Source organism: Oryzias latipes, chromosome 10 (assembly GCF_053564925.1).
Source record: "Oryzias latipes strain Hd-rR chromosome 10, Olatipes_Hd-rR_3.1".
Lineage (NCBI taxonomy): Eukaryota > Metazoa > Chordata > Actinopteri > Beloniformes > Adrianichthyidae > Oryzias > Oryzias latipes.
In genome coordinates this window covers 5,820,134-5,838,157 of record NC_136246.1, presented here as the reverse complement: position 1 = coordinate 5,838,157, position 18,024 = coordinate 5,820,134, and the positions used below count along the sequence as shown (strand labels likewise).

The following is an 18,024-nucleotide window of genomic DNA, read 5'->3' as shown; positions in this document are numbered from 1 at the left end:
TCTGCCTTGTGTTTGCTCACGCGCGTGTAGTGGGCCTTTAATTGTTAGTTTTTAAGACATAAAGTGGTGTTTCTGACGCATGCTCCGTCACAGTGATTTCTGCTCCACAGACTGAGGCTACAGGAGTGGCCGACAGGGGTCGCGCGCGCTCTGCGCAGCAGCCTCAGCTCCGCGTGAAGCTGCTGCGTTCACCTGCTGCCTGTCAGTGGAGTTCCGCGCTCTGAGCGCAGCTTTCTCCGGCTCTTTCCAAACATCTGAACGCTTCAGTCCAGATCCTCTGCTGGCCTCTCATTCACTCTTTATTCTATCAGGGCTTAACTTTAGTCAGAAAAGAAGCCACAGAGAGCTTCAGATGAGCTGCTGGAGTTACAGATGTCCAGCTTCTTCATCACGCACAATCCGGGCTTGAGGAGGTGAGAGAAGAAGACTGACAGTCCCAGCAGCCAATCAGGACAGAGTTCTTGGCGTGGATTGGAGCCGCGGGGCAGGAGGGGAGGCGCGACGCGGGGAAAAAGCAAATAGTTGTGTGAAGAGCATCACTACAGAGTAGAGCGCGCACGGGGAGCGAGCCTGAGGAGCGACAGGAGCAGAGCCGCGTCTGTCCGTGACCGCGGTGGAGAACACGCTCGCTGAGTCCCCTGACATGGATTACAGTCTCCACTGTTTGGACCGGACCCACCGCTCCGGCAGCGCAGAACCTCCCCGGGATGTTTGTGCGCAGCCGCAGCTCACCAGAGAGCGGAGCTGAGCGCGGAAAAGTGCGCGAGGAGAGCAGCCGGATCCAGGTTTGATGGACTCGCGTTCCTGGAGACTTTTACGCATCTGGAGAGTTTCCGCGCGCCACTGAGGCGCATGGATACTGCTACACGCGCCACAGACCAATGATACTCAGGTGTAGAACCCGTGTTTCGGACCAACGTGCACCCGGTTCTCCCACGATGTCCATGCTTCTGCTCCTGCTGTGCGTCATCCAAGGAGCGCGCGCTCAGATCAGATACTCAGTGCCGGAGGAGGCAGAACACGGAACGTTCGTGGGGAACATTGCGGAGGACCTGGGGCTGGACCTCACAAAACTAGCCTCGCGCCGCTTTCAGGTGGTGCCGAGCTCGCGGAGCCCGTACCTGGAAGTGAACCTGGAGAACGGAGTCATGTTTGTCAAAGACCAGATAGACCGCGAGCTCATCTGCAAGCAGAGCGCGAGCTGCCAGCTGAACATGGAGGTGTTCCTGGAGGACCCCCTGGAGCTGTTCCGCGTGGAAATCGAGGTGGTGGACATAAATGACAACCCCCCCAGTTTCCCGGAGACCGATATCACTGTGGAGATCTCCGAGAGCGCGACCCCCGGCACGCGCTTCCCGCTGGAGAGCGCTTTCGACCCAGACGTGGGCTCCAACGCTTTACGCACGTACGACATGACCACCAACAACTTCTTCTTCCTGGATGTGCAGACCCAGACGGACGGGAACAAGTTCGCAGAGCTCGTGCTGGAGAAGCCGCTGGACCGGGAGCAGCAGGCGGCGCACAGGTACGTGTTGACGGCCGTGGACGGCGGGCAGCCCCCGCGCACCGGCACCGCGCTGCTCGTGGTTAAAGTTCTGGACTCTAATGACAACGTGCCCGCGTTCATGCAGCCCGTCTACACAGTGAGTTTGCCCGAGAACGCGCCCGCGGGCACTCTGGTCATCCAGCTGAACGCCACGGACAAGGACGAGGGGCTGAACGGGGAAGTGGTCTACTCCTTCAGCAACCACATCTCCAGCCGCGTCAAGGAGCTCTTCAGCATCGACGCACGCACTGGGCGCATCGAGGTGCGAGGGGAGGTGGACTTCGAGGAGAGCAGCTTGTACCAGATCTTCGTGCAGGCCAAGGACCTGGGCCCCAACGCCATCCCCGCGCACTGCAAGGTCCTGGTCAACGTGGCCGACGTGAACGACAACGCGCCCGAGATCACCTTCAGCACGGTCACGGAGTCCGTGAGCGAGAAGGCCGCGCCCGGGACCGTGATCGCGCTGCTGAGCGTGATGGACCGGGACGCGGAGGACAACGGACAGGTGCACGTGGAGATCCTGGGGGACGTGCCCTTCAAGCTGAAGTCTTCCTTCAGGAACTATTTTACAATCGTCACTGACGGGCCGCTCAACCGCGAGCACGTGGACTCCTACTCAGTGACCGTGGTCGCGAGGGACAAGGGAACCCCGTCACTGGCCACCAGTAAGTCCATCCGCGTGCAGGTGTCTGACGAGAATGACAACGCGCCCACCTTCACCCAGCCCGTGTATGACGTGTACGTGACGGAGAACAACGTGCCTGGGGCGTACATCCACGCGGTCACGGCCCTGGACCCGGACACGGGGCAGAACTCCCTGATCAGCTACTCCATCCTGGAGTGTGACATCCAGAGCATGTCCGTGAAGACCTACGTGTCCATCAATGAGGAGACGGGGTACCTGTACGCCCTCCGCTCCTTTGATTATGAGCAGTTGAAGGACTTCTCCTTCATGGTTCAGGCCAGAGACTCCGGCGCCGAGGAGCTGGCGTCCAACGCCACGGTCAGGGTCATCATTGTAGATCAGAATGACAACCCCCCCCTTGTGCTGGCTCCTTTGGGCAAAAATGGGACAGCCAGGGAGCCCCTCCCCCGTTCAGCTGAGCCAGGTTACCTGGTGACCCGGGTGGTGGCCATGGATGCAGACGACGGTGAGAACGCCCGCCTGTCCTACAGCATCCAGCGTGGCAACGAGAACGGCATGTTCCGGATGGACTGGAGGACGGGGGAGCTGAGGACGGCCAGGCGGGTGTCCACCAAGCGAGACCCCCACCAGATGTATGACCTGCTGATTGAGGTGAGGGACCACGGCCAGCCGCCGCTGTCCTCCAGCGCCAGTGTGCTGGTGGTGCTGGTGGACAGCGTTGCTGAAGGCCGTGGCGGTGGAGACAAGGGGGCCACCACTAAAGCCAAAGATGGCGCCCTGGACCTGACCCTCATCCTGATCATCGCCCTGGGCTCCGTGTCCTTCATCTTCCTCCTGGTCATGATCGTGCTGGCTGTGCGCTGCCAGAAGGACAAGAAGCTGAACATCTACACGTGCCTGATCAGCGACTGCTGCCTGGGCTGCAGCTCCTGCAGCGCGCGGCAGGCCCGCTCCAGGAAGAAGAAGATCAGCAAGTCTGACATTATGCTGGTGCAAAGCACGGTCAATGTGGGGGGGCCTGGCGTGGCCCAAGTCCCCGTGGAGGAGTCTGGCAGCTTCGGCTCCCACCACCAAAACCAGAACTACTGCTACCAGGTGTGTCTGACCCCAGAGTCTGCAAAGACCGACCTCATGTTCCTGAAGCCCTGCAGCCCGTCCAGGAGCTCCGACACTGACCACAACCCGTGTGGCGCCGTGATGTCAGCCTACACGGACCCGCAGCCCGACATCATCTCCAACGGCAGCATCTTATCGAGCGAGGTAAGAGCTCTTCCTGTGACGCTGCTTGTTTCATCAGAGGTCAGAGGTCAGCTCTGGAAAAAGCTGCCAAAGCAAAGTGACTGATGGGGTTGGTGGTGGTGGTGGTAGTGGTGAGGGGGGGCTGCAGGTCTGAAGCCTCCGTTCTGCAGAATCCTTTAGAAATAAATGAAAAAGGCAAAAATGATCAAATAAATTAATTTGCAATTGAATAAAAGGTTTTCCGCTTTTCACGTTGTGTCCACTCAAACCTGCAGACTCTTCCCGGCGTTCCCTGGAAGCTACAACAACGCCCAAGCGCTCCGTGTCGTTTTAAGATGAGCAGGAGGTTATTAGGAAGAAAACGAGCTTTCCACTCCGGGTGTCGCAGCAAAGATTGACCTTCAGTTCAATTGTACACTCGATTTATCGTCACTGTAATAGTTCATGTCTGGTAAAATTAGGCAGCTTTCCTAGTCCTCAAATATTTTCATCGAGTAACCCCCCCCCCCCCCCATCCCAAAGAGCACAATAGAGTCCCAGCTTGAGTTTCAAATGTTCATTCCAGCCTGACTAAGGTGGGTCCTGATCTGAAAAAAGAAAAAAGATAAAATTGTATCACATTTATTTCACCCAGTCTTTTATTTTGATATATTTGAGCAAAATTCCATGTTATTCACTTAAAAAACGTTAAAAATCTTCATTCGAGCCTCGTCCTCATTCCATTCTGAATCATAGGGTCTCTGTGGTTCTTTTTTTTGTCGTTCTGCAGAAACCTCCTCAGGAATCTTCCCTCCTTTTACTTTAATGCTAACAAACTATTCAGTCAAAGGAAGCCTCAGCTGCGGCGCAGAAGTTAGCTTCTGATTAGTCACTTAAGGGAGAGTTAAGGGAAGGCACTTGCCGAATTTCAGAAAGATCCTTAAAATGCATTCTAGGTTTCTTTAAGGCTGAGAAAAATAGATGAGGCAAAGGTTGTGTTTTTAGTGAATTTCATAGAGCATCTTTCATATTTCAGACATTTCCTCTAAACAGAACCTGAACTTCCTTTAATAAGAAAAGAATAATGAAAAAAAGGAATCTTCACTGCAACCATGATGTTGAAGTTCCACTTCAATCATCTTTTGATCTATTGTGACAGTGTTTCCAGTGGTCTTTTAATTATGATCATCCTGTTTTAAGAAAAAAAAATAAAACAACTGTCATTTTCTAGGACATAATTTCTGCAAAACGGCAGGAGTTCATTAGAAATTCACCTCTGAGTTGTGGATGCGACTGTTGGTGCAGAGTAAATACTGGCTTACATCCCCTCACAACGTCAAGCTAACATTAGTGGTGCAACAGAAAGGGCGAGCAACATCAGAGCTATTCAGCCGAACAGTTTAGATCCAGATGTCAGCTCAGACGAGGAAAACAAAGACGTTCATGGATCCATTTGTCTGACAGTGGATGAATCAATTTCACGTCATAGCTACAGGTTTTTTTCAAATGGCACCACAGTTTTACTAATGACATACTCAGAAATAGACTGTTAAGCTAAATTTTATTTATTTGTTTCCCCCATGTTTAGAAAAATGCTAGAAAAGCATGTTAAAAACACCAAAAACACCATTTTCATTGGAGCGGGTCTTAAAGGGGAAGGAAAAGAGGATTTTAATGCAGCCGTTCTGGAATATTGTTAACCTTAACATTGAACGTGTAAATCAGGTTGCACTTTCATTCCTCACACTCTGTCCTCTCATTTGTGCTGCAGGAAGTCTTGAGAACAGAACTAATCAATCACTCATTCAAACATCATCTCCCACTGGCAGCAGAAACAGTTTGACCTAAAATAAGGTTTTTTGAGAGCATGTAGAAAGGAAAGGGTCTTCAGCTTGACGGCAGCACCAGTGGCTCAGAAATCATGGATGGATCTGGAGAAAGTGGATTATGCCCCTCCCCATACCCATCCCCTCCAGATTTGACCCCTTATGATGATGATGTCAAGGCTTGGAAGGCAGAAATCCCACCGGCATAAGAGCGTCGCCAAAACTCTGACAATCAGAGACTTAAAATGATTATTTAAAGAACCCCTTTGGATGTTCAAAAGACGATGGAAACGCGGATGTTACTGTTGCTATTCATAAACATTGTGACGTTTAGCAGAGCTTTTCATGGTTTTTATAAGAAGGGGGTTTGTTAAAAACAGATAAAACACAACACAGATCTGGATTATGGCTCCTTGTTATCAGTGGAAGCAGGTTTGGTGAGCTGTCTTTGGACAGTCAGGCTTTTGAGCCACTTTTATTTTGAAGGGTTTAAAGGGCAGTGGTTTTGTGGGTAGTGATCTATTGTTGCTCAAGAAAACACAGTAGGTGCAAGCTCAGGTTCCAGTAGTGTGATAGCTTTAGATAAAACTGCAGAAAAGAACTCTCAAATATTTACTTACTCATTGTGCTGCATTCATGGACACACGGGAAGTTCCGGACTTGTTTTTTCTTAAGTACATTAAAAATGTTTGTTAGCAATGTTTAAAGTGATGGTTCTCCTCTGGGCCAACTCCAGAGGAACTAAAGAAAAAACAGACAAACGCTGTAGTCTGCATTTAACCACATACAGTCATTCTTATCGTTGCGTCTTGAATAGAAATCAAATAAACACAGACAAAAGTCTTTTATTGATTTTTCATATTTCCAACAGCTCAACGTGAACCCTGGGCCTGTTTGGATGAACACAGAGCTGATTTCCTGGCATTGGAATCTTTTTTAACAGTAATTAGGTGAAATGGAAGAATTTCCCACGACCTGGGATGCCTCAGACCCCGTTACCTGCACATGGACCCTGCTGCCCGTCTGTTGGTTTAGTTAAAAACCATCAAGACAAAAAGCAGAAGACGGCTCAGGCATCTCTGTGTCGTCTCTGCTTCGGAGGGAAAAAGCTTTCAGTTGTTGATCGTTGGACTACGAACAGCAGGCAAAGTGTTTGGACCTGCAGTCGGGTAACAATCCAGTCCGAGGCAGAACGGTTAGAACCACCGCCTCATGCGTTCTAATAACCATAAACCTGTGTAGAGCAGGACAGAAAGGGCTTATGGGTAAAAGGCTTTAGTTTCAGGGAACATTCTACACGTAGATGAAATAAGAAATAAACTAAACATGCGATAACCAATAGTATTGTATGTTTTTAAAATAGGACTTTAATGTGTGTAAAGATTACATTAAAACTTTTTGTAAGACTAGAAACAAAATTTTCTTGAATTATTGTTCTTTCAGCGTTGAATCAGAAGCCGACTTCCCTCCATGGCCTCTTTCATTTGATCAAACTTCCCTTCAGCACAGCTTTGGTTTTTACACTTAAAAACCTCAGTTAGAAAGATTTTTTTTTTGGCTTTTCAGCAAAGAGTGTACTTTTTAAATGATATAGATATACAAAACAAAACAACATTCAAGCTTCCCTCCGATTGGCAGATTATTTTGACTTCACTGCGGCTCCCGGCTCCGTCAAAGCAGGTCTATATTTATTCTATGTAAATCATCATTAACAAACAGGTTCATTCAAAGTTTTCCAGGTCAAATTCCAGAACTTTCCACACGTCTGTCACAAAGGCGAAACATTGACATCATTCCCAACCATCCAATGCTCCATTTCTGTGGTCGGCGTGTCCCACACAGACTCCCTCTTTGTTCCACGTCAGGTTGGCAGGGGCCTGTTCGCTGTGGGGCCCCAACCCCCTCCCCCGTGGGAGCAGCGTTTGCATTCAGCTCTGTGCTCGCAGAGCTGCGATGTCTTGTCTGCCTCCCCCTCATCCTGACCTTTTTCTCTCTATGCTGATTGGGGGCGGAGTCACATGACCACAGGTGAACAAGAGCAGCAGAAGGGGCGACACTGAATAATGAACGTCAGTGTAGTTAAAACTCCAGACATGTTTTAGAAACAGGAACGGCCAAGTCTTTAAGGCAGAAGTAGCAGTAAAATCTACACAAGTTTAAAATGTTTTTAAATTCCGACTCCGTCTTTTGATCTATTGTCAAAGTTGTCTTTTAATTATAATTATGTTGTTTAGCTAAACCCTTAAAACCTGTGTCGTTTTCTAGGATGTAGTTTTTGCAGAGCAGCAGGACTTAGAAATTCACCTCTGAGTTGTGGGCGGGGCTGTTGGCACAGAGAAAGCCAGCCCCCACTTCCCATCATCCTTTTGTTTGTCCCAAGAAAATGTCAGCAATATCCGATCTATCCAGCTGTACAGTTTAGATCCAGATTCCTGCTCAGACGAGGAAAACAAAGACGTTCATGGACCTGTTTGTCTGACAGTGGATGATCAGAATGGAGCAGAACAGAGAGACCAATTGAAGATTTTACACAACTAAAAGCATTTTCAAACGGCATTTTTCATCTGATTCACAAGAATAAAGAAATAATTATTCAGAAAGGCAATTTTAAGCTGAATTATTTTTAAATATCCCCCCCCCCCCCACACACACACACCACAAAAAAATCCTACATGTTATCAGAGTGAATCTTTAACTCATGATAGATGGGAAACATTAAATTCACACACATACATGTTAATAGGAAATTTAATCTGTTTTTGTTTTTCCTTTATTTCTGTATTTAAATATGTTAATGAGGTGGGCGGGGCCACCCAGGGTCTAAACTCTCATTGGCGTGTGAAAGTTTGAATTGGTTCTCATGGCTGGACAATTGTCTGTAAGCATCTGACAGAAGATCCTTCCGTGCTGTTTTCATTTTATTAAACGTTTATTTCCTGTTTTTACGCTTATGAACTAACGTGCATCCATGTTTTGATGCACCTGTGCAGGTAGATGTTTGTTTTGAATTAGATCACTTTGAGTCTCAGTTTCTCCTCTTGAATCACAGTGATGGATGAGCTTTAGAAAATGTTTAAAGCTTTGACGTTTTCTGCTCAGTCCAAACTTGTAGCTCATTAAAAAGCTCATTAAATCAGCTGATCTGGAGCCACGTGACTCAAACAAAAGTCTTGTGTTTTATCTGCTTCTTTTTAATTTGATCCCGAATGACTGACCCTCCTCTCTTCTAGAACAAGCACCAGCGCGGGGAGCTGAGTTACCTGGTGGACCGGCCGCGGCGCGTCAACAGGTAAACGCGGCCTCGCGGTGATGCGTTCAGGGACGCGATCAGAGGTGATCATCTGTGTTCAATTCCCGTTTTTCAGCTCGGCCTTTCAGGAGGCGGACCTGGTCAGCTCCAAGGACAGCGGCCACGGGGACAGCGAGCAGGGAGACAGCGACCACGACGCCACGAACCGGGCCCACTCCTCCGGTGAGTCCGCGCTCTGCGCTCCGGAGTGGTCGGGCTCATTTGCATGTGGTTGCTATGCGGCACGCGGCTTCCTGCCGCGGAGGGGGTGTCAGGGTGGGGGGGGGGTTCCGCTGCTGCTCCATCCATCCTTCATCTTTCCAGTGTGGTTGAACTTTGGTGCGCGTGCGGCTGTGGGGTCAGCGTGCGCGGCGTGTTGATGAGGCTGGAAAGGGTCCAGTGAGGAACAGAACCGGGATTCATTTGTTCAGAAGAATTCACGCATTCATGCGTCCTCAGTGCAACCCCCTCTCCTCTGAAAATCTCTGTCCTGGGGGGTCCATGATGGATCGATGACAGCGGAGTGAGGGAGGGGGAGCTGGATAGAAAGTAATAAGAATGTTACCAACTCATTAAATCTATTATTTAATAATATCTACTAATTTGTAAATAACAATATGGTCAATCAACTTTTTATTTAATTTTTCTGTGTTTTTACAAATTCAAATGATAAAGCATTTTTAAGCTGCAGAACTAAGTGAAGGAAGAGTATTATTTATAAAAAAATGCAGCATTAATTATGTCATTTAACTATAGGAAGCGACTACTTTAAACATTCCTGAACAAAAAGGCTCAAAGCCTAAAGATTTGTCTAGAAATTTTCAGAAATATACATAAAAATAGAGTAAATTATTTGTCATTTAGGTAAAACAATAATAATTCTGTATCAAAATCAAAAATTATTAGAAGTAAAAGGAAAAATACATTTTTATGTATGCATCCCAGCTAATAGATAATGCTATGATGTTATTATTATTTTATTTAGGCTGCCTGTTTTCCATATCAAAATTGTTTTTGAAAATAATTTACTTTTTCATCTCACCTCCCCCTGTAATTGTAGACTCAATTAAATAAAAAGAAAGGAAATATAAAAATATTTCTGAAAACTTTAATTTTGTGCAGGACCTGTTTTCTTTTTTCACCAGAATATCTTCATCTTCCTTTAACTTTATGATTTTTGCCCTAAGAACAGACTGTTGATCCCAGCAGCAAATCTAACAAAGTCGTTGTTTTACCCAGAAAAAAAAACAGTCTGTGTATAAATGAAAGACAAAACACTAAACAGAACCTGTAGCAACAGACTGAATAATGCTTTCATGGGCGCCTTCCTCCTGGAAATGGAAAGAGAAACTTTAAGCGTGTTGGAATGACATCAGGGAATCATCGAGTCACAGACGAAGGTTTGATCCGAGGTTTTCCTCTGAGCTCGTTTGGAGACGATCAATGAAATCTCCGTTCTGGACTTCCCGGTGGGGATCTGCACCTGTGTGGTCTCAGAGGTTCTCTTCAGAGTTCTGGTTCTGGCTTCAGTTCTTCTCTGGTTTAAAGGTCGTCATGGTGACCTACTTTTGTCCAGGGACAAACCTGACTTTGGCAGAGGCTGACCTTTGCCTGCTTGTTTGTTTGTCGTTTTGTGTTGCCACAGTTTGGGTGATGAAGGTAAAGCGTAACCTTTTTGCCGTCTGTGAGGGGGCGGGGCTGAGGTAGGCGCACACAGATGAAATGTTTCCTCCTGGCTGGATGAGAGCGTCTGATGTGAAGGAGAACAGCTAATTTCACCCAAATGTCAGCAGATTTCAGGACACGTTGATCCATTTCCCCGAGTCTTATCTCTCAGCTTAAATATCACACTTCAGGTATGAAGGCAGACTCCGCCTCCAGAACCCCGTCTGTGTTAGTGGAGGTCACAGCAAACCCAGCCAACAGCAGCATGCCCTTGAATCTGCAGGGCAGGTGTGCCTTTGCGGGCGTGTCCAGGTAAATTAAGGATGACCACCACTTTGTGTAAAGCAGCTCCGTGGTTAACAGTCAAATCGTGCCGGTTAGAGGGAGGGACGCACTTCCAGCCCTGAAGGTCATCGTGGTCTCTGAGACCTCTGAGGCTTCACATTTGAACTTAAAAAAACATTCAAATGCTACAAAATAAAAAGTAACCTTAGGAATGATAACAACTGAAATAAAAGAGGAAGACTCCACCCCTCAAATGGGGTTGCCCTGGTAACTGGAAATGGGAGGAGTCAAATGGAGCTGCCAAATTAAAAAATATTTGTTCAGATTGAAAAATGGCTGCACGAGCAGAGTGGGTGCAGCTGCTTTGCAGATAAGAGGTCCTAAAAAATCCTTTTCTGGTCGCCATGAAGCTCTGCTGAAAGGTAGCGTGTCTTATTTAATGATGTCATGTCCATAAAGTGGGCGTGTCTAATAGGAATGATTCTCAATGGAAAACCAAACCGTATGTTCCACCATTAAACCAAATCGTTGTATGTTTGTGTTGAAAGTGTTAAATGTGCGCTGTGCGAAATTTATTTTTTAATTACACCACACCAGGCTTAGTATGAGCCAACGGAAAGGTTTTTCGTCATTTTAATTTGCTTATTAGCACATTTTAAAAAGGATTATCCTGAATTTTTCCTTTTTTTTCCTGTTTTCTTTATGTAAAATTGTTCGCTCAGGTTGGGCTCTGGCAGTCCAGTGACTCTGAAAGAGATAAAGCGGTTAGGAGAATGGATAGAGGTTTGTAATACATAAAGAAAAAAAGAAAACTGTGACCAAAATAATCAAAGTTTGCACCTTATTGTGGGGAAAGTGAATGGTTCGGGGGAAAGAGTTTTATGGGTCCAGATTTTTCTTCTCATCTGATTTTGAAAAATCTGCAATCTTTTCATTTTGTAGCTGTTTATTTTGTTTCAGTATTTTTTTAAGCTTCTGTTTTATGCAGAACTTTCTAACAGTTTGGGACTTTAGTGACCGGTAGGGAGGGGGCAGGAGGACGAAGGATGAGGTGTCAGCCGAGAGTTCTGCAGTCAGGAAGAAAAATGGCAGAAATCGGTTTATTTATTAACTTCTGTCTATGAATTTTCACATTTCCTGTTTGCTTTTCACTGACATTTGCTTTTTAAAATGTCAGCAATTACATCTTTTTCTACATATTTCCATGTTTATTTATTGCCTTTAAAGATTTTTTTTACAGTAAACCTGTCGTGGAAATTCAGACATTCATGTAGCTCAGCTTAAGTTCAGCATCAGTGTGCAGAACCTCTACTTTTTGCCTCTCCTGCTTCAGTTTTCACGGAAAGTTCCGAAGAAGTTTAGGACCAGACCAGATCAGAACAGGACTAATGACTGACTGTTTTTTTTTTTATGTAAAATAATCACAGAGGGTTACCTAACCACCCCATTAGAACGTAAAAACATGGCGCCATGTTCCCGCCGTGTCGGCCTGATGCTCAGGATTTAAAGGATGGGAGTTGTGAAGACCATGACGTGTGTTTGAACGCTCAGAATTTGGATGATTCTGTACTTTTCCTGTTTTTAGTGTGCAGATGCATCTGCTCAGCATGCTACCTTCCAGTCCAGCTGCCCCCCCCCTAACAAAATGAACAACAAGTTGTTTTCTGTCATGTAAGGGGCCTGATTAAAATGTAATGTGACGGTGTATTTATGGCATGCTGGTTAATATTTAATAAGAAAGCCTCTCGTTAGGAGACCGGGCACTTTTCCAAGCTGTTAGCCACAGCAAGCCAAATTAATCCGCTTTGTAACAAAGCAAATTCCCCCTTTGCTGACCCCTACAGACAAACACACGTGCACGCACAGACACACACGCACGGCTCACCGGGATGGCAGCGGCCTAATCAGTCTGCATTCGGAGGGATTAGCCGCAGAGAGCCGGGCAGCTCAGATTTGAGCCCCAAACAGACACAGAAACTGCTGAAACCTGTTTGTGCTTCTTTAAATTATTCACAGCTGTCCCGGGACTCTGAGTCGGAGCTGCCGCTCACGCAGCGGTGGTCCGAGCAGCCGGCAGACATGCAAGGGCTTCCCTGATGGACACAAAATGCTTCTGTTTACGCTCCGAAACAGCAAAGCTGGCATCTTTTCTGATAAAGAAAAGATTCCGATTTCCCTCTGAAAAGATGAGTCCATAAATCCAGCTGCTCATTTTGCTGTAACGAGTTTGGTGGGCTGGAATGTGAAACCAAAGCCGAAGGCAGAGGACCTTAAAAATCTCACGTTTAATGCTCGTCATAAATAAAATATAACCTGGAGCATTGGAGGGAAGCGGCGTCTCCTACTAACTCACATCTAGCTGCAATCTTTGCTACAAACGTCGCTAGAGCTCTAAATAGAAAGATGTACAAACACGATGCTGACCGCAGCTCTGAAGAGAAAACAAGAAGCAGCTTCTCCTGCTGCACACGGAAACAAAAGGCCTGATTAGACGTGTGAGACGAGAGGCTTTCTGCTCGCCGTGTGGGAGGCTTTCATGTCAGGAATAGACAAAAGTGCCCAAATTGTGAGCGTTAGCGTTGGGGTCTGGACAAAAAATAACGAGACAAACTCTCATGTTCATTTCATGCAGATTCTCGTCACGCGCACTCCGCTGAAGGCTTTTCAGATGTGCGATCCTGTCTGTGCTTTAATGTTTGTGAGCTTTGCTGAGGCTCAGATGAGCAGAACGTTTAAATCAAGCCGGACTGCAGCTGAGCAGGACTGCATAAGCAGGGATGCTGGGATCAGACCCTCACACGGGTCATGAAGCGGATCTTTTGTTGTAGTTCTGGATCGGGTTCGGTCTCAGAGATGCAGCAGAAACCCTTCGATCTGTTTGTGGAGGATGAGCGTCGGTCCTTTGCTGCCAGCGTCACTGTGCCATTGATCCTGAAGGTGGCGCCGAACACAAAAGAAGAGCTGAAGAGAGGAGAACAATGATGAAAGCAGAAAAAAAGACAGAGAAAAGGAGATACAATTTTCTACAGAAAGCCACTTTATTTGCTGAACCACAGAAAACCTTTACTGATGCAGTAAGTGACAAATAAACACCACTAATTTAAAATTCTAAGGCTTAATTACATAAAACATACAGGATGTAGAAATTAGTGGAGTCTTTCTAAAATGTTTGGGATGCATTCTGGATCCAAACCACTGATGAGCAGCAGTGTTTATCTCCTAATCGGTATCGGTGCAAAATCATTCCGATGTTTAAACTGAAACCTATGGCCTGCCCACCCCCATGTCCATCTTCCATCTCCTGAAAGTTTTGTTCGTTGAACGCTGAAACGTTTTCTTCTGCTGCATTCTAATGTGAGCCTGTGCTTCATACGCTGCCCCCTGTTGGATACTACATGTATACCCAGGCAAAACCCAACACTGTCTGGTCTTTAAAGATCTTCCCCAAAGAAAATGGTGTTGGTGTTTTATAACATGTTCTTGAAGCATTTTTCTGAGGACGGAGGACATTTATTCTCAGAACGGCATTTCTGAGTGTTTCTTTATTCAAATGATGGTGACTCAGGAGCAAACGAAAAGATTCTGTTGGAAAACGATCGGAATTGTGACGTAGAAAACATGCTGGGTGGGCACAAGCTCCCTGCTCTCAGGAACAGGGGGGGACAGGAGGGTGGGGTTGACACCGAGATAAATTTCTGATGAACTGCTGCTGCTCTGCAGAAACTATGTCCTAGAAAACAACACAGGTGTTTTAGCCTTTAAAGGGCACAATCATTCCTTAATCTTATGATCTCTGATTCCTCTGGGTCTGCAGAAGTTTCCTGCCGCTTCATCCTCACAAATTTAAAAGTTTTAGGCGTTCCGGATGTTGATCTGTGTTTTTTTTCTTCATGACACTGATATGCAATCAGAAGTCGATCACAATCTCCCTGGTCTTGTCCACATTGAGCAGCAGGTGATTCTCTCCAGCCCACTCCACAAATCCGTCCACCAGCCTCCTGTACTCTTCCTCCCGTCCACCGCTTATACACCCCACAACCACAGAGTCATCAGAAAATTTCTGTAGGTAACATGACTCTGAGTTGTGCTGAAAATCTGAGGTGTACAAGGTGAACAGGAATGGAGAGAGCACAATGCCCTGTGGGGCTCCCACACCACTCAGCACCACGTCAGACAGGACGCCACCCAGTCGGACAAACTGTGGCCTGTCTGTCAGGTAATCTGTGATCCAGGAGACGGTGGACGCACCAGCACCCATCAGCTGCAGCTTCTCACCCAGTAAAGAAGGCCGGATGGTGTTAAAGGCACTGGAGAAGTCAAAGAAGGTGATTCTCACCATGCTTCCACCACCATCCAGCTGTGAGTGAGCTCGCTGCAGCAGATGGATGACAGCATCATCCACCCCCAGACGCGGCCGGTAGGCAAACTGCAGGGGGTCCATCTCCTTTTCTGGGGTTCACCTCCTCACGGCCTTTTTGTGCACGCGTTCCAGCAGGGCAATAGGGACATAGTTCGGGAAAAGGTGAACCAGGCTATGGTCAGACCTGCAGAAGGGAGGGGGGGAGGGCTGTGGCTCTATATGCATTCTTTGCATTTGCATTCAGCAACCAGGAAGCCCCCCCCCCACAGGGCCAACAAGCCCCGGCCCTGCACCCCCCAGAACCCCAGACCGTGCGGATGTCACCCAGAGCGACCTCGGGCCCCAAGAGGGTTGCCCCGTCCCGTCCCAGAGCCAGGGAAGGAGTGATCCCAGCCCCAGGTGCAGAAGGGCAGCCCATCCAGCGCCACTGGAACCCCCCCAGAGTAGGGCCCCCGCCAACCCCACAGGTTGGCGGGGGCACAGGCAAACAGGCAAAAAGACCACCCCACCCCACCCACCCCAAACCACGGCAGAAAGACAAGGAGCAACGACGACCACGCCCCCCACCCTCTAAGTCATGGAGTTAGCTATGGGAGACCAGAGAGACTGAATTCTTTCAAAGTTACTTGAACCTTGGGCTGACATTTTTTCCAAGCTGATATGATCAAGCAGCAGATTTCTGTGTTGACTTATATTCATATTTTTGTTGTTTTTCCAATTTATTAAAAGTGTTTTTTTTAGCAATACAAAGAGTTATGAAAATGATAGATACTAATCCTTCTTCTATATCGATGGCACTCATGTCACCAAGCACACAAAGTGACGGTGAAGCTGTGATTGAGACCTTCAGCCAGACTGATAGATCGGCACAAACCTGCTGCCAGAGATCCTGGACAGGCGTGCAGAACCAGAGTGCATGCATGTAACTGTCTGGTAGATTACTGTCACAGTGCTCACACATGTCTGAGTTACTGAGACCCATCTTGAACATCCTCTGTCCAGTGTAGTAAATTCTGTGAAGAGTTTTGAAATGGATTAGCTGCAAGTTTGGACTTCTTGACAGTTTGAAAGTGTTTAGACACAATTCTGATCAGAAGCTTTGATCTGTGGAGTCGGAGATTTTAATGAACATTATACGTCCATCAAAAAAGTAATCCTGCTGCATCAACAAAAGAAAGAGTTTCTGCTTGGAGAAAAAGAACGGACAACGTAAACGCAAGAGTTTCTTATTTTCATTGTGACGCCTATATATATAAATGATCCAACTTAAATGAATTAATTCAATTTGTAACAAGTAATTCAGTTAAATTATTCAACCTAATTTCTTACATCTATCCAACTCAATATTTTTTTACAACTCAAATTTTCATATTTATCTAACTAAATGTAATATTACTCCAATTCAATTAAATGTTTTTCCATCTTAATTTATTGTACTTCTTGAACTCTCATATGTCTAAGTTAGAGGCTGCAGATTCTGATATTGGTTAAATTAAAATAAATGAAACAGAGTGGCTTTGCAATGTACGGAATGTTTATTATTTATCTTGACTGTGTAACTTTAGTTTTTATGCCATACAAATTCACTAGATGTGATAAATAATCTCATCATCCTCTCCCTCCCTCTCACTCATGGTGCAGAAAGAATTAAACATAACAGGACAAATAACTCTGCAAAACACAGTGAAACAGCTAAACAACTAAACACATTTGGTCAAAAACATTCACTTGTACCCAAATCCGTCCAGACAGCAAAGGGAATGGTATCCCACAATCCCTTGCGGTGCCGATCTAACAGCAGCACCAAAGTTACATCTACTTAATTGAATTAATTTGAATGAAAGTAAAATAAATGTCTTATAACTACGTGTTATTTTTAAGCTGACTTAACTAAAAAAAATTGATTTATCTTAACTAAAGCAAATAATTAAGTCAGATCAAAGTAAAAGTTTATTTTTCCAACATCTATATGTGGTCTTATCACCCTCTCATGGTGGAAAAAGTATTATCTGAGCTTCTTCATCCACTAAATCATCTTCAAATGGACACGCCATGCTGCTTCACCTCTCTGAAAACAAACTAACCTTCAACTAAACCTGCTCCAGACCAGGTTATGTTCAGAGCATGAGTTGCTATGGCAACTTGACATACCCTGAAACATACCTCTGTTTTTGGAACCGACAGCGGTGGTTGTACACTTCTTTAGCCTCAAACTTATCGTGGGAGCTAGCATAACCTGCTTTTATGGAATACCCCCCTGGATCGTTAGCCATTTGGGGTGAGTCCCATCTCTTAGCAGCTGGTTCATTTGTGCTGCCAGGCGCTCGTGGAGTGCGGTGAGCTACTTTGGCCAGTATGCATGTATCATGTCAGGGCCCGGTGCTGTCCAGTTCTTCCAGTTCCGTTTCTAGCCTTGGATGGTCTGTTTGGCTGTTTTGACCCTGCCACTGAGCGTACACTTTTGCAGGTTGAGTTGTGAGCAGCCTGTTTATCCGTCTGGCTTCATTGTCTCTTGTGTACCTCTTTAGACGGCTCATCTGGCTGTATCTCTTAGGTTACTTGCTTTCTCATTGTACCTCTTTGAGCCTCTGTCAGATTACTCACATCCTTCCAAGTTCCCTTGATTTTGGCCTCTAACCGTTGCTTCCATGGTGGGAATTGTTTTCTCCTATGGTTGTTCTTATAGCCAAGCATCTCAAGGATCACTGCTGCTGAAGTGCAAACCAGTTCATTGGTTTCTGGTTTCTGTGATTGTTGTGGTAGGAATCGCCCTCAATTGCTCCTTCAAAGTTTCCAGAAGACTTTCCAGAAGACTTTCAGGCAGTATATCACTTAACTGTTATGTGTATGTATGTGTGTGTGTATATATATATATATATATATATATATATATATATATATATATATATATATATATATATATATATATATATATATATATATATATATATATATATATATATATATATATATATATATATATATATATATATATATATATATATATATATTATACACACCAGGGCTATATATATACCAGGGTTCGACTCCGGGCTGCTCCCTGTTCCCTTCTCTATTTCTGTGCCGGTCCCAAGCCCGGTTGCTTTGAGAGGGTTGCGTCAGGAAGGGCATCCGGCGTAAAACATTGCCAAGTTTACCATGCGACTCGTTCGCTGTGGCGACCCCTGA

At 46.0% G+C, this 18,024-nt stretch overlaps 1 protein-coding gene across 1 annotated transcript; it reads left to right on the top strand.

Annotated features, from left to right (window-relative positions):
* The first annotated feature begins 535 nt into the window (after positions 1-535).
* On the top strand, positions 536-13,457 carry LOC101162584 (protocadherin-10-like). Its single transcript, XM_078954480.1, has 5 exons — positions 536-3,452; positions 8,467-8,525; positions 8,602-8,801; positions 10,382-10,502; positions 13,304-13,457. Exons 1-5 carry the CDS (start codon positions 882-884, stop codon positions 13,455-13,457), a joined length of 3,105 nt encoding a protein of 1,034 aa, XP_078810606.1. The 5' UTR covers positions 536-881.
* The last annotated feature ends 4,567 nt before the right edge of the window (positions 13,458-18,024 follow it).